Source organism: Cebidichthys violaceus, unplaced genomic scaffold (assembly GCF_023349555.1).
Source record: "Cebidichthys violaceus isolate CVI_PGR_0920_01 unplaced genomic scaffold, fCebVio1.0.p SCAF_1, whole genome shotgun sequence".
Taxonomy (NCBI): Eukaryota; Metazoa; Chordata; class Actinopteri; order Perciformes; family Stichaeidae; genus Cebidichthys; species Cebidichthys violaceus.
In genome coordinates this window covers 297,681-313,151 of record NW_027176262.1, presented here as the reverse complement: position 1 = coordinate 313,151, position 15,471 = coordinate 297,681, and the positions used below count along the sequence as shown (strand labels likewise).

The 15,471-nt window shown below is 46.5% G+C and overlaps 1 protein-coding gene across 1 annotated transcript in view; it reads right to left on the bottom strand.

The window, feature by feature from the left end:
* Positions 1-4,112: 4,112 nt before the first annotated feature.
* Positions 4,113-15,471, bottom strand: part of nf1a (neurofibromin 1a) — an 80,798-nt gene continuing 69,439 nt past the window's right edge. The window contains exons 47-58 of the mRNA XM_068731057.1: positions 15,412-15,471; positions 14,966-15,092; positions 14,746-14,877; positions 14,494-14,629; positions 14,251-14,411; positions 13,755-13,877; positions 13,185-13,303; positions 13,000-13,100; positions 12,353-12,495; positions 11,983-12,029; positions 9,646-9,862; positions 4,113-8,074 (exon numbers count right to left, since the gene is read on the bottom strand). The exon at positions 15,412-15,471 is cut by the window's right edge and continues 81 nt beyond it. Coding sequence (XP_068587158.1) covers positions 7,932-8,074; positions 9,646-9,862; positions 11,983-12,029; positions 12,353-12,495; positions 13,000-13,100; positions 13,185-13,303; positions 13,755-13,877; positions 14,251-14,411; positions 14,494-14,629; positions 14,746-14,877; positions 14,966-15,092; positions 15,412-15,471 — 1,509 coding nt within the window. The 3' untranslated portion in view covers positions 4,113-7,931. The remainder of the gene's footprint in view (positions 8,075-9,645; positions 9,863-11,982; positions 12,030-12,352; positions 12,496-12,999; positions 13,101-13,184; positions 13,304-13,754; positions 13,878-14,250; positions 14,412-14,493; positions 14,630-14,745; positions 14,878-14,965; positions 15,093-15,411) is intronic.

The following is a 15,471-nucleotide window of genomic DNA, read 5'->3' as shown; positions in this document are numbered from 1 at the left end:
AGTATCTATGTAAAGACACAGGTACTAGTATTAATATATCATATTAATACTAGTATCTGTGTAAAGACAGAGTAGTAATGTTTACCTCTCTTCTGTGTTGATATCACAGCTCCTCTTTGTTCATATAGCGGCCGTAATGGTGCATGTGAGCGTGCATGTTAGTGCATGTGAGCGTGCACCACTGGCTAGCTCACGACCGCCGCTCTGCACTGCTCTCATACTGCTCTGATAACGTCGTCGTGGAAACGTCGCACCCACCCTCCTGTTGCCCCTTTAGGTTAGCGCTGTTAGCGCTGTTAGCGTTGTTAGCACTAACAGTTAGCGCTGTTAGCTGCTAGCTCGCCGTTGAGAGCCATTGAGAGGCAAACCATGAAACCATGTGGTCTGTTTGTGCCGTTGTTCAGAAGTGACAGAAGTCTCTCACAGACCAGCTGAGGGGTCTCTACCGGGCTGGTGGTCTCCTCTTCTTCTCTGGTTCTTCCTCAGAGTCACGTTGCAACTTGTAGGTTTTTGTAAAACATTTGGTAACTTTTGGTTAAGTTTCAATAAATCCCTTTTCTGTTCATTTGTACACTTTATCTTTGGAAGTGAACATACTTAACCACTGCTGGAAGCGTCAGCTTTCAAGCGTCTGGCAAACTAAGGCTAGGGCAAACAAAGGCAACAGGCCGACTTTTTCAAGCCCGACTTCGTCAAGCTAAGACTTCTCAAGCGTGTACTACCATGTGTTTGCATCCTATCTCTGTCCGGTCCTCTGCCCGGCGGTCACGTAGACACTGGGCAGCTTTCAGGAGCCGCGACCCCACTAACCTCATCTATCCTACTCTCTCAGCTCGGGGCGAACAAGTGGTGGCGGGGGGACTCTGGAATTGCCAGTCGGCAGTGCCGAAAGCTGAGTTCATCTCAGGTTACGCTTCCTTGCTCTCCCTTAACTTTCTTGCTCTAACTGAAACCTGGATCACACCAGAAAACACCACCACACCCTCTGCTCTGTCAGATGTGTATCTTTTTCTCACACTCCCAGAGCTGCGAGGCGGGGTGGTGGTACTGGCCTGCTAATTTCCCCAAAATGGAAATACTCTCTTGTCTCTGTTCCTCAGTTCTCCCCGTCCTCTTTCGAATTTCATGCTGTTACTGTCACTTATCCAGTCAAGCTCACCATTGCTGTTGTGTATCACCCACCAGGGCCTCTTGGTGAGTTCCTGGAGGAGCTCGACACATTAGTCTCGCACTTCCATGACGACGGCTCGGCGCTCATCCTGCTCGGTGACTTCAACATCCAGACCGATAAGCTTGAACCTCTTCTTTCATTCCTCTCCTCCTTTGACCTTTACCACTCTTCTTCTCCTCCTACCCACAAGGCCGGCAACCAGCTGGACCTTATCTTCACTCGGCACTGTTCTACTGCTAACCTCTCTGTCACTCCCCTCCAGCTCTCCGACCACTATTTCATGTCCTACTCCCTCTCCCTATCCTCTGCTCCATCACTTCCTCCACCTACCCACATGGTTTCTACCCGGAGTCATCTCCGCTCCCTCTCCCCTGCTGATCTTTCCTCTTCTGTCACCTCTGCTCTCCCTGACCCTGAATCCTTCTCTCTCCTATCCCCTGATACTGCTACTGATCTTCTCCTCTCCACCCTAACTTCTACTTTGGACAAACTCTGTCCCTTCACCTCCAGGCCTGCACGCCCAACTCCACCTGCCCCGTGGCTGTCGGACTCAGTGCGTACTGATAGACGGAGCCTAAGAGAGGCTGAGCGTAAATGGAGAAAAGGCAAACTCCCGGAGGACCTTCTTAACTTCCAAGCTCTTCTTTCCACTTTTTCCTCCTCTCTATCTATTGCTAAAGCTGCGTTCTTCCGCTCTAAAATCCTAACCTCTGCTTCCAATCCTAAAAAACTCTTTGAAACTTTCACTTCACTCCTCCAACCCCCACCCCCTCCTCCTACTTCCTCCCTTCTCCCTGATGATTTCGCCAACTTCTTTGACAAGAAGGTAAACGATATCAGATCCTCCTTCTCTCAGCCCCTCTCTCCCTGTCCAATCCTGCCCCCACAGCTCTCCCTCCCATCTCCACGCCCCATCTTACCCTTTCTGGCTCCTCTCTCCCCTAACGAGTTCCTCAACCTTGTTACGTCTAACCGCCCCACCACGTGCTCCCTTGACCAGATCCCTTCCCCTCTTCTTCAGTCTATTGCGACTGAACTCCTTCCTTTCCTCACCCACCTCATCAACACATCTCTTGTTTCAGGATGCTTTCCCACGGCCTTCAAGGCCGCCAGAGTCACCCCCCTTCTGAAGAAACCATCACTTGACCCCTCTGATGTCATGAACTTCAGACCGGTTTCTCTTCTACCCTTTCTATCCAAAACACTTGGACGTGCTGTCTTTAACCAACTGTCTTCCTATCTCCACCAAAACAGCTTTTTGGACCCTCATCAGTCCGGGTTCAAAGTGGGTCACTCGACAGAGACGGCCCTCCTTGCGGTGACAGAGTCGCTTCACGCCGCGAGAGCTAACTCTCTCTCCTCTGTCCTGATTCTCCTGGACTTGTCTGCGGCGTTTGACACTGTGAACCATCAAATCCTCCTCTCATCCCTCGAGGGGATGGGCGTCTCAGGCTCTGCACTCTCCCTGTTTGCATCCTACCTGACGGGTCGATCCTACCAGGTGACCTGGAGGGGGGCCGTGTCGGAACCACGCATGCTGACTACGGGGGTTCCGCAAGGGTCAGTTCTGGGCCCCCTTCTCTTCTCGTCCTACCATTGTTATGCCAATGACACCCAGCTGGTCTTGTCATTTCCCCCCGGTGACACCCAAGTGGAGACGCGCATCGCTGCGTGTTTGGCTGACATCTCGAAGTGGAAGACGACACACCACCTAGACAAAACTGAGCTACTGTTCCTCCCGGGAAAGGGTTGCCCGCACCGGGACCTGTCCATCACCATTGATGATACCGTGGTGACGCCAACTTGGACTGCGAGGAACCTGGGTGTGACCCTGAATGACCAACTGTCATTCTCGGCAAACATTTCATCCGTTACACGCTCCTGCAGATTCCTGCTCTACAACATCAGGAGGATTCGTCCCTTCCTGACTGACGAGACGGAGCAGGTTCTCATCCAGGCTCTTGTCATCTCCCGCCTGGACTACTGCAACTCTCTACTCGCCGGAGCCCGGCGTCGGCCATAAGACCTCTGGAGCTTGTCCAGAAAGCCGCAGCTCGCCTGGTGTTCAATCGCCCCAAGTTCTCCCACACAACTTCTTTTCTCCGTTCTCTACACTGGCTACCTGTAAGAGCTCATCCAGTTTAAGACTCTGGTGCTAGCCTACAGGGCAGTGAAAGGAACAGCTCCTTCCTATCGCCAGGCCACGATCAAGCCTTACACCCCCGCCCGACCACTTCGCTCTGCTGCCTCGGGGCGATTGGTCGCCCCGTCGCTCAGAGGTCCTGGCAGCCGATCGACTCGGTCACGGCTGTTTTCTGTCCTGGCCCCCCAGTGGTGGAATGAACTTCCCACTGACGTCAGGACAGCGGAGTCGCTGCCCATCTTTCGGCGCAGGCTGAAAACCCACCTCTTCAGGAAGTGCTTCCCTGAGCCTTCCACTTAGCGCTTATTGTTTTCATACTAGTTTGTTGCACTTATTGTATTCGTATTACTTATAGCACTAACTGTTTCTCTTGTTTCTGTACTTTGGCTCTGAGTTATGCTCTGCTTCAGGCTCTTAGATGCTTGTTTGGAAAAGGAAATGTACTTATGACTTCTGGTGACTAGTAGTTCTTTTGATTACCAATGTTGATGCACTTATTGTAAGTCGCTTTGGATAAAAGCGTCTGCTAAATGACTGTAATGTAATGTAATGTAATTAAGCTTCAGATAAACTGGAAGCCCGCTGCTTCTGAAACCACATTTGTGATTTTAAGAATATATCATTTCATCCGCTCACAGCCGGCGGCGTTGTGGATCATAAGCCTCTACATGTAATGAACTGCTTCATTTCTTATTGTGGGATTGTTCATCTCTTGATGACTTTGACGCCGTAAAGAAACATCATCGTAGTTTTGGGATTTAAACTTGAAGTGTTTTGTTATCACGCAAGTTCAAACACTGGAGAGCAAAACATTTTATTACTAACACTGGAATAGTTCAATTTGTATATTATTATACAGGAACTAACTGCTTTACAAAAACAAAATGATACAATATCACATGTATGTACAGTGTAGTAAATATACCATCTCAAATTGTACACAAAGTATTTACAATTATCACACATACTGCAATAAAACAAAACTCAGACTATTACTCTACAGACATTAGATTTTGCATAACATCAAATAAAACATGCCACATTTTGAGGTTTTTTTTCATCTTTACAAACCCATGACTGTTTTTAACTTAGTGCAAGTCAACCACTTGTTTAAGAGGTTATGGATACATAATCCTTAATATTTCCATTCACACAACAAGTCAAACAAAAACGATGGCAATCTGCTAAACACGGAGCTCAAATAAACCTTGCCTTCAGGTGCTTCCCCCCCGGTTTGTTACTTATTAAAGGTACAGTCACTGATTCTGTAGTTGAAGGTCTGTGAGGCTCATTTTAGAGGAAAATCAGGGAATGTAGCTTAAACAGTTTAAAGAAACGTGAAAAGTGTTGAGTAGAGACGATGGATCCAGTTAAAATCAAGCAACGTTTCTGTGGAAATCTGAATAAATTTGTACCTTTAGCTAAAATCCTGACAATCCGTACCTATATATCCGAACATCCTGGATCAGAAAAACATGACTTTAACAACTTCAAGGTGATGAAAACATGACTAACAATTTAGAGGTGATGAAAACATGACTTTAACAACTTAGAAATGATGAAAACATGACTTTAACAATTTAGAGGTGATGAAAACATGACTAACAACTTCGAGGTGATGACAACGTGACTTTAACAACTTAGAAATGATGAAAACGCAACTTTAACAATTTAGAGGTGATGAAAACATGACTTTAACAACTAAAAGGTGATGACAACATGACTAACAATTTAGAGGTGATGAAAACATGACTTTAACAACTAAAAGATGATGACAACACGACTTTAACAATTTAGAGGAGATGAAAACGCGACTTTAACTTAAAGGTGATGAACTTTCATGCTTGACTCTGGACTTTTTACATTAGGAATGAGGGCTGATGTTTCACTGAAAGCTACATCAGTCAGTTATTCTGAGTTTAATTTTTTGTTGAGGCTCCGATCAATCAGAGACTCGCTAGAAACCCGTAAAAAAAAAAAAAGTTGTCCTACGGTATGTCCACGTCACGTTTTTGTAGCGTTTTTTTTAGCATAAAAGTTAAAATATTCTAAAATGTTAGAACCAGGCACGAAGTCAATGGCAGCCAATCAAAGCAAAAGGCGGGCTTTACTACTTTAAAACTGACTTCCTGTTTGTAGTAGGAACAGACGAAAGGTTGATTTTTAAACACGGTAAACTAATCGGGGGCTTGATGGCGTCTGAAACCACCTTTTTCCGAAACAGACTAGATGATCAAATGCGCTTCACGCACCAATTGGCAAAGTCAAATTGTGTTGGACCTTCAGTTTGAAATAACCCAATTTACTGAAAGTCTCCCTTCACACATCTGTTCGTGACGGAGGGCGACAAGTAAAAAGTTTCTGATGGACCCGATTAATCTGCTAAACTGGACCAATTAATTCAGTTCTGAGTCTTCCCTTTACGTAAAGTTGAATTAAAAAATACTGTTTCAAAGTAATGATCATGTGTTGAGCGGCATGGACAGAAGACGATCACACATTCTCTCAGACTACGAACAACAGCAGTGAACCGATTCTCAGATGAAACGACGCGAGTGGAGACGCTGAAATAATAAAGTCAGAGTTGTACAACAATACTCAACTCTTTGCCGTGCATAGATGTTAAGGCAGGACAGCAGCGTTTGGACAAACCCAGTCCTACTTCAACCAAACAGTCCGAACTACCACAGCTGGTTCTACAGGACCCGGAACCACGACGTCAGGACGTCTGAAACCAACGAACCACAGAGAAACCGAGGAGCTTTAGATCTGAGATTCCATTCACAGTGAGCTTTTATTTGAGCGTTATCGGGCAGATTGGACACGCTGCTTCTCAACGATATCAAACATTCGTTGGGTTCTTGTGCCAATTGTTCCGTATTCACAGCAAATAACTACGAGTAAATACAGACAACGGATGAGCTACTTCAAGCAGGTTCCAACTCTGAAAGATGAAAACACCGTGAAATAAAAGGAAACCGACAGCTGCTTTAGATTTGGTTAGAAACACCTTCAACTGTCTGAACACTACAGCGCCTCAGAAACCAGTCGGTGGTTATGTGTCAGTGATTTGATCTCCAAATGTGCCCAGAAAATTGATTTTTTGGCATTTGTAGCCGACTTCTGCATCAATAACCTCAAGTATCACAACTAAACACAACCTCTTTACTCTAGATGAGCTGGAGAATCAGGGACCAAACCAGTTTACTGTTGGTTCCACCAAACAGAGCTCAGGTGGTCCCGATGTCGTCCTTCTCCGTCTCGTTAACGTTTCAAGATGTTTTCTGATCACAAATGGTCAAGTGAATTTGAGGCCGACTGAGCTCAGATGAGATGAACGAGGTTTTGGTTTATTTTAAGTGTGACTGGAAACATTATTTTTCAGTCTCGATGCTGTGACCCGTTTTATTCTGGACCCCAAAAACCCGCTCACAGCACCAAGAAGGGACTCAAATGAGCTTTTTGTTGTTAAATAATAAAAAGTTTCTGTGTTTCTAGCTGCTAAAAAACAAAGTTTAAAGCCTCTTTAATGACGTTTCCTTTAGAGAACAGTCGGATGAGCGATGGGATCGAACGCCCGGCGCTCCGCTGGCCTCTTCTTCTCAAACGGAGGTCACCAATAAAGGAAGTGGACGTTTCTCTCTGTTGTGGTTGAAGGAGTTTGAGAGTTGAGGATTATTGCCTTTTACACACTTGTCCTTGTCAATGTGTAAACAAATAAAAAAAAATGCTGCTGATAATAAAAACAAAGGACGATAAACAGCTGAATAAAAGCAAAGAAAGAGAAGCCGGGAGCTATTTACAGGTTACATGTCCCTCTAGTGTTCTGCCGTCTCCCCGCTGATACATTGAAAGTGTTTGAAAAGAAGATAATTTTTTTTATTTTTATTCTTTTTTGGGAAAGAGTTTGAAAAGAAGATTTGTTTTGTGTGTAGCACTATCTAGCTGTACAGGATAAATACTTCAGGCAACAGGGTATATGGATGATTGTATATTTTGACGATCATTAGAGGCCCCCCCCCCCCGCGTCGTGGGTGACGTGGACGACCTCCATAATAATTAGTACCTGTGTTCTTTGTCCCCCGGCAAGGTTTGACTTTTTACTTTACAAATTGTACACATTGAAAAACCCTGACAAAGGCACACCATGGAGAAAACGTCGACGTCTAAGATTAGCACTAAGGACTAGTTATACATAATCTGTCTATGTAAAATATGTACAGGACACGGGACCCCCCCATGATGCTGCTTCATTTGGTCCATCAAAAGTTAGGCCGAGGGACGTGTGACGGGTCAGTTTGGGTCCAAACTAAACCTTTATGTTCAAAATGTTTTCCCATCAGGCTCAGAGGGATTACCCCCCCCGATAGTTTCACACGTGACCTCCGTCGATCCGACAGAAGCTCCTCCCCCTTGTTGCGCCGCCCCAAATGGAATATTTGAAGCAGCAAAAAAATGTAAAGTTTCCTCCTCAATGCAAAAAAAAAAAACTCACTGCCAGAGCGACAACCATGAAGAAGGAGGAAAATAAAAAGAGAGGAAGAGGTGGAGTGCAACATGAGGTCTGGCAGACCTGGGGAGTGAGGAGGAGGAGGACGGTGTTCTCCAGAGGGATCATCACACGATCTTCTTGATGCTCGGTCTCTTGAAGCTGCCGGCGCTGCGCTGCTTCTGGACCTGACTGGCTGAACCATGGCGAGTGCGCCCCCCACTGGACAGAGCGGAGCTGGGAGACAGCTGGACGTTCTCCTTGTCCACACCTGGAGGACAGAGGACACGACAACAGTCTGAACCTCGGTTAACCATCACAGTGTAAACATTACATTACATTACATTACAGTCATTTAGCAGACGCTTTTATCCAAAGCGACTTACAATTCAGTATCTACAAAGTAGAGTAAACTAAACAAAGTAGAGTAAACTAAACAAAGTTTAAAGTTTAACGTTAACCGTCAGAGTCTAAATAAAGTTTAACGTTAACCATCACAGTGTAAACAAAGTTTAAAGTTTAACGTTAACCGTCAGAGTCTAAATAAAGTTTAACGTTAACCGTCACAGTGTAAATAAAGTTTTAACGTTAACCATCACAGTGTAAATAAAGTTTAACGTTAACTGTCACAGTGTAAATAAAGTTTTAACGTTAAACTTTATTTACACTGTGATGGTTAACGTTAACCATCACAGTGTAAATAAAGTTTAAACGTTAACCATCAGCGTGTAAATAAAGTTTAAACGTTAACCATCACAGTGTAAATAAAGTTATAACATTAACCGTCAGAGTGTAAATAAAGTTTAACGTTAACATCACAGTGTAAATAAAGTTTAAACATTAACCATCAGAGTGTAACTAAAGTTTAAACGTTAACCATCAGAGTGTAAATAAAGTTTAAACGTTAACCGTCAGAGTGTAAATAAAGTTTAACGTTAACATCACAGTGTAAATAAAGTTTAAACATTAACCATCAGAGTGTAACTAAAGTTTAAACGTTAACCATCAGCGTGTAAATAAAGTTTAAATGTTAACCATCACAGTGTAAATAAAGTTATAACATTAACCGTCAGAGTGTAAATAAAGTTTAACGTTAACATCACAGTGTAAATAAAGTTTAAACATTAACCATCAGAGTGTAAATAAAGTTTAAACGTTAACCATCAGAGTGTAAATAAAGTTTAAACGTTAACCGTCAGAGTGTAAATAAAGTTTAAACGTTAACCATCAGAGTGTAAATAAAGTTTAAACGTTAACCGTCAGAGTGTAAATAAAGTTTAAACGTTAACCATCAGAGTGTAAATAAAGTTTAAACGTTAACCGTCAGAGTGTAAATAAAGTTTAACGTTAACCATCACAGTGTAAATAAAGTTTTAAGGTTAACCATCACAGTGTAAATAAAGTTTAACGTTAACCATCACAGTGTAAATAAAGTTTAACGTTAACCATCACAGTGTAAATAATGTTTTAAGGTTAACATCACAGTGTAAATAATGTTTTAAGGTTAACATCACAGTGTAAATAAAGTTTAAACGTTAACCATCACAGTGTAAATAAAGTTTAAACGTTAACCATCACAGTGTAAATAAAGTTTTAACGTTAACCATCACAGTGTAAATAAAGTTTAATGTTAACTGTCAGAGTGTAAATAAAGTTTAACGTTAACCATCACAGTGTAAATAAAGTTTAAACGTTAACCATCACAGTGTAAATAAAGTTTAAATGTTAACCATCACAGTGTAAATAAAGTTTAAATGTTAACCGTCACAGTGTAAATAAAGTTTTAACGTTAACACGGTGTCAGACCCGGTGTCAGACCCGGTGTCAGACCCGGTGTCAGACCTGGTGAGTGCTGCGATGTGGCCAGTGAGGTCATGGAGTTGGACAGGTTGAGGTTGGCAGTGATGCTGAGCTGGCTCTGGCTGGTGGGGGGGTAGGGGGAGGTGGGCGTCCTCAGCTGCTCCTCCCCTCGCTCCTCGTCGGCCGCCGGCAGGTAGCTGTCAATCAACGCCTCCAGGAACTTCACGATCAGCTCAGCGTAGTCCGGGATCTGGGTTTGCTGCACGGTGAGTGTAGAGAGAGTTTCAACAAGTCACATGTGAGCTTCAGATGAACACACTAACAGAACACACACTCGCACGAGAGAGAGAGAGTACGAGAGAGAGAGAGCACGAGAGAGACAGAGCACGAGAGAGAGAGAGAGTACGAGAGAGAGAGAGAGTACGAGAGAGAGAGAGAGTACGAGAGAGAGAGAGACAGTACGAGAGAGAGAGTACGAGAGAGAGAGAGAGTACGAGAGAGAGAGAGAGTACAAGAGAGAGAGAGCACGAGAGAGAGAGTACGAGAGAGAGAGAGAACGAGAGACAGAGAGAGTACGAGAGAGAGAGAGAGAGTACGAGAGGGAGAGAGAGAGAGAGCACGAGAGAGAGAGAGAGTACGAGAGAGAGAGAGAGTACGAGAGAGAGTACGAGAGAGAGAGAGCATAAGAGAGAGACTACGAGAGAGAGAGAGAGTACGAGGGAGAGAGAGAGAACGAGAGAGAGAGTACGAGAGAGAGAGAGAGCGAGAGAGAGTACGAGAGAGAGAGAGAGCGAGCGAGAGAGAGCGAGAGAGAGCGAGATTCTCTGTCCTGATTCTCCTGGACTTGTCTGCGGTGTTTGACACTGTGAACCATCAGATCCTCCTCTCCACCCTCGAGGGGATGGGCGTCTCAGGCTCTGCACTCTCCCTGTTTGCATCCTACCTGACGGGTCGATCCTACCAGGTGACCTGGAGGGGGGCCGTGTCGGAACCACGCATGCTGACTACGGTGGTTCCTCAAGGTTCAGTCCTGGGCCCCCTTCTCTTCTCGCTCTACACAACATCTCTGGGTTCTGTTATTCGCTCGCATGACTTCTCCAACCGTTGTTATGCCGATGACACCCAGCTGGTCTTGTCATTTCCTCCGGTGACACCCAAGTGGAGACGACACACCACCTCAAGCTCAACCTGGACAAAACTGAGCTACTGTTCCTCCTGGTGAAGGGTTGCCCGCACCGGGACCTGTCCATCACCATTGATGATACCGTGGTGATGCTGACTCGGACTGCGAGGAACCTGGGTGTGACCCTGGATGACCAACTGTCATTCTCAGCAAACATTCCATTAGTTACACGCTCCTGCAGATTCCTGCTCTACAACATCAGGAGGATTCGTCCCTTCCTCACTGACGAGACGGAGCAGGTTCTCATCCAGGCTCTTGTCATCTCCCGCCTGGACTACTGACACTCTCTACTCACCGGAGCCCCGGCGTCGGCCATCAGACCTCTGGAGCTTGTCCAGAAAGCCGCAGCTCACCTGGTGTTCAATCGCCCCAAGTTCTCCCACACAACTTCCTTTCTCCGTTCTCTACACTGGCTACCTGTAAGAGCTCATCCAGTTTAAGACTCTGGTGCTAGAATACAGGGCAGTGAAAGGAACAGCTCCTTCATATCTCCAGGCCACGGTCAAGTCCTACAACCCCGCCCGACCACTTCTCTCTGCTGCCTCGGGGTGATCGGTCGCCCCGTCGCTCAGATGTCCTGGCGGCCGATCGACCCGGTCACGTCTGTTTTCTGTCCTGACCCCACAGTGGTGGAATGAACTTCCCATTGACGTCAGGACAGCAGAGTCGCTGCCCATCTTTCATCAGGCTGAAGACTCACCTCTTCAGGAAGTGCTACCCTGAGCCTTCCACTCACCACTTATTGTATTCGTATTACTTATAGCACTAACTGTTTTTCTTGTTTCTGTACTTTGGCTCTGAGTTATGCTCTGCTTCATGCTCTTAGATGCTTGTTTGGAAAAGGAAATGAACTTATGACTTCTGGTGACTAGTAGTTCTTTTGATTACCAATGTTGATCCACTTATTGTAAGTCGCTTTGGATAAAAGCGTCTGCTAAATGACTGAAATGTAATGTAATGAGAGAGAGAGAGAGAGAGTGTGAGAGAGAAAGAGAGAGACACAGAGAGAGAGAGAGACAGAGAGAGAGAGAGAGAGAGACAGACAGAAAGAGAGACAGAGAGACAGACTGAGTGTGTGAGTGTGTGAGTCTCATATATCACTTCACCCATTGATAGACTGGTTGCAGAACTGTAAAGTGTTTAGAAGCTGAATTTGTGGCTCAGAGAAAGAAGAAGAGGACATGAACCCTTCATACCTTAGAGAACGGTCCAGCAAACCTCCAGAGACCATTAAAGCCAAAGCCTGTGAGAGAAGGGAGTGAGAGAAGGGAGTGAGAGAAGGGAGGTGGGGGGGATGAGGAGGTGAACATTCTTAATAAAGACACAGAGCTCATCAATTAACCCTCTTATCCCCAAAAACCCACCGGCGGGACTGAAAAGTCACCAAAATCAGCTCCGTTTATCAGCCAGAAGCTGTAAAAAGCATCTTTATCGTCACATTTGTATCTGTCCGACGGTCCTTGAACACAGAGGAGGACATTTATCTTGAAGAGAAGAAGGTTGGAGTTCAGAGGGTCAACGATCACAGCTGTAGGTGACCTGGGTAACGGTGAGGAGGTGTCTTACTCTGGAGGTAGGAGGGCTGGTACTGGGGGGGCGACTCCTCGTGGTACACCACACTCTGCACAATGCCGTGGACCGGGTTCAGCAGGTTGGTGTCCTGACACATGGACAGAACCGTGTTGATCTTAGAGTCCAGCAGGTTGTGGCTGAGGAGGAGGAGGAGGAGGAGGAGGAGACACAAACGTATAGATGAAGACTTTGACATGAACCCTTCTGTCAACATGTTGAAGAGTTGACGGTAGAAACACGTATTATGATTCATCATCACGTTAAATGAGTCTTCAGGTCACTCTGTTCACAACACACCTGAGGTCAGCTCAGAGACAGACTGACTAGTAGTAGTTAGCAGTTAGACTAGTTAGTCACAAAGTCCACATGGTATCTTTAGAGACTCAGTTCTGACCCAGAGACCCGGTGAGGCTCGTTGGTCTCTGTCCTGTGACTGACGTCTGCACACGTCACTCTTTAGTGACGGTAAACTCAGCTTAAGGCCGGAGTGAAGACTTAAAACCAGTTTGAGGTTCATCTGAACACTGGACCAGAACACTGACTCCTACCACCAGATGTTGCTCTCAGCTGTGGAACATGTGGAACATAATGAGACTGAGGAACCCCATAAAACAACCCAGCAAAGAGAAGACTGGACTTACACGACAGGAAACACCTTCGGGAAGACAACGCTGGCCTCGGCCAAGTACTCGTACAGGATCCTCTGGTCAAAGTCGTCCGTGGTGTACTTCACCTGTGTGGCCTGAAGACAACGAAGACGATGAAGACAATAGAACAGAGCGTAAACCAACAGGAGCTCAGGAACAAACACTCGTCGTTTCCTCACCAGCACGGTGAGCAGCAGAGCCTGGATCTTCGGGTCGGTCAGCACCTCCTCGTCCAGCAGGACGTTGGACTCGGACACGGACACCTTGCGAAGGTGAGAGTTTCCCATTCTCTGAGTCTCTGATTATAAAAACAACGAGAGGATAAAAGTCAAACATCTGTCCTCAAACATGAGACAACAGGAGACGGAAGGAGACAACAGGAGACGGAAGGAGACATCAGGAGACAACAGGAGATGGAAGGAGACAACAGGAGACGGAAGGAGACAACAGGAGACGGAAGGAGACAACAGGAGACAGAAGGAGACAACAGGAGTCGGAAGGAGACAACAGGAGACGGAAGGAGACAACAGGAGACAGAAGGAGACAACAGGAGTCGGAAGGAGACATCAGGAGACGGAAGGAGACATCAGGAGACGGAAGGAGACATCAGGAGACAGCAAGAGACAGAAGGAGACAACAGGAGACGGAAGGAGACAACAGGAGACGGAAGGAGACAACAGGAGACAGAAGGAGACAACAGGAGTCGGAAGGAGACATCAGGAGACATTAGGACGCAGAAGGAAGCTCACCAATCTCGTAGTCGTTCTCCGCTACTCGCCTCATCTTAGGGGGCGTGGTCATACCCGACTCCATCTCCGGTCTCTTTGGTGCTTTAGAGTCCGATATGAGGTGATCGAAGCTCTTCCTGGTGCCTGGAGGAACCAGCAGACGTTACACTCTGGATTATTCCACAGTCCTCTCTGAGGAGGATAGTTCTACGGTCTATGAGCTCTCTGAGGTACACTGCTCATCTTTGTAGCTTCACTAACATCATCATCATCATCATCATCATCATCGTTCTCTGAGGAGTACTTATAGTGAACATAGTTACACGTGTATGCTTGTTTTGATAGTTTTCTTGTGTATTTGTATATTCTATGTTTGTACGTTGAGAGAAAACCAGAGTCACACTGCTTGTATGCGTACTAAAGCTGGTTCTGGTTCTGGTTCTAGAGAGCGATGCAGCTCGTTGAGTGTAAGCTGTGACCTCACAGAGAGCTGGAGGAGAGGAACCCTGACCCGTACCCAGCAGCTTCTTGGTGTTGGCCTGCGAGGGCTGGCCCATGTCCAGGCTCATGGACTTGCGTGTCCGGGGACTGATCTGACCCACCGTGGGGTAGTGGTGGGCCGACAGGTAGCGCTCCGACACCTGAGGCGACGTCCACGGCTGAGTCTCCCGCAGAGTTCTGTGGGCGAGCGGACAGTTTCATTTTAAAACCACTCACTGCCAAAGCGCGACACACTGGGATCGGGTCTTCCTCGGCTCACCTGCAGCTGGGGTCGATGATGTGGGTGGAGTACGTGTCCATGGGGACCGGGTCCACGGACAGGTCAGAGATCAGGAGGGACTTCCTGTGTTTGAGGCTGCAGCGACTTCGGACCTCCTCAGAGACGGTAAGCAGGGCTGAAAGAAGAGCAGAGAAGATGGAGGGAGGGTTCTATAGATACTGGTCCTCGTAGTGCTTCTGCTTCTTCAGGGTGTCTCACACATGTGTGTGTGTGTGTGTGTGTGTGTCGTACCAGCCAGATAGGCCACACTCTGGGTGTTGACCTCAAACTTGTCACACTTCAAGTGCTTGCTGATCAGAGCCAGCAGCGTGTGCAGGATCCTCACGGTCCTCGCTACTGTGGTGGGAGACGGGTGTCTGTAGCCTGGAGACACAGGAGAGGGACAATGAGGACGGACGGGACACTGAAGGACTCAACAGGTCCTGGAGACCAGGAGGAGTTCTTTCTTTACCTTTCAGCAGGTGGCCCACCAGCGCAAAGTTGAAGTTGGCACTGAAGTTGAGGCCCACGAAGTGATCCATCTGCTTACAGTGCCATTCTAGAGGACGCCTGATCTCCATGAACACCTCCTCTGGACTCTGGAGGAGCACATGACAGAAGAAGAGGAGGAGGAGGAGGAGGAGGAGGAGGAGGAAGGAGCATTGAGCTGAGTCAGCAATTAAAACAAAACATGCACAGGAGGACACAGGAGCATTTCTGAAGATCCTTTAAAGTTCTTCAGTTCATCATGTGTTAAAGCTGCATTCTCTCTAGTGTCCACCAGGGGGCGACTCCTCTGGTTGTATAGAAGTCTAGTCTAAAATTACTCTACTTCTCTCTTGATTTATTCCCTCAGTAAACATTGTAAACATGAGTTTATGGTCTCAATCTCTAGTTTCAAGTGTGTGTGTGCTTCACCTTGTCATTGAAGACCCGCATGGTGTCCAGTGTGTGGAGGTTCTGCTCCAGCAGGGCAGT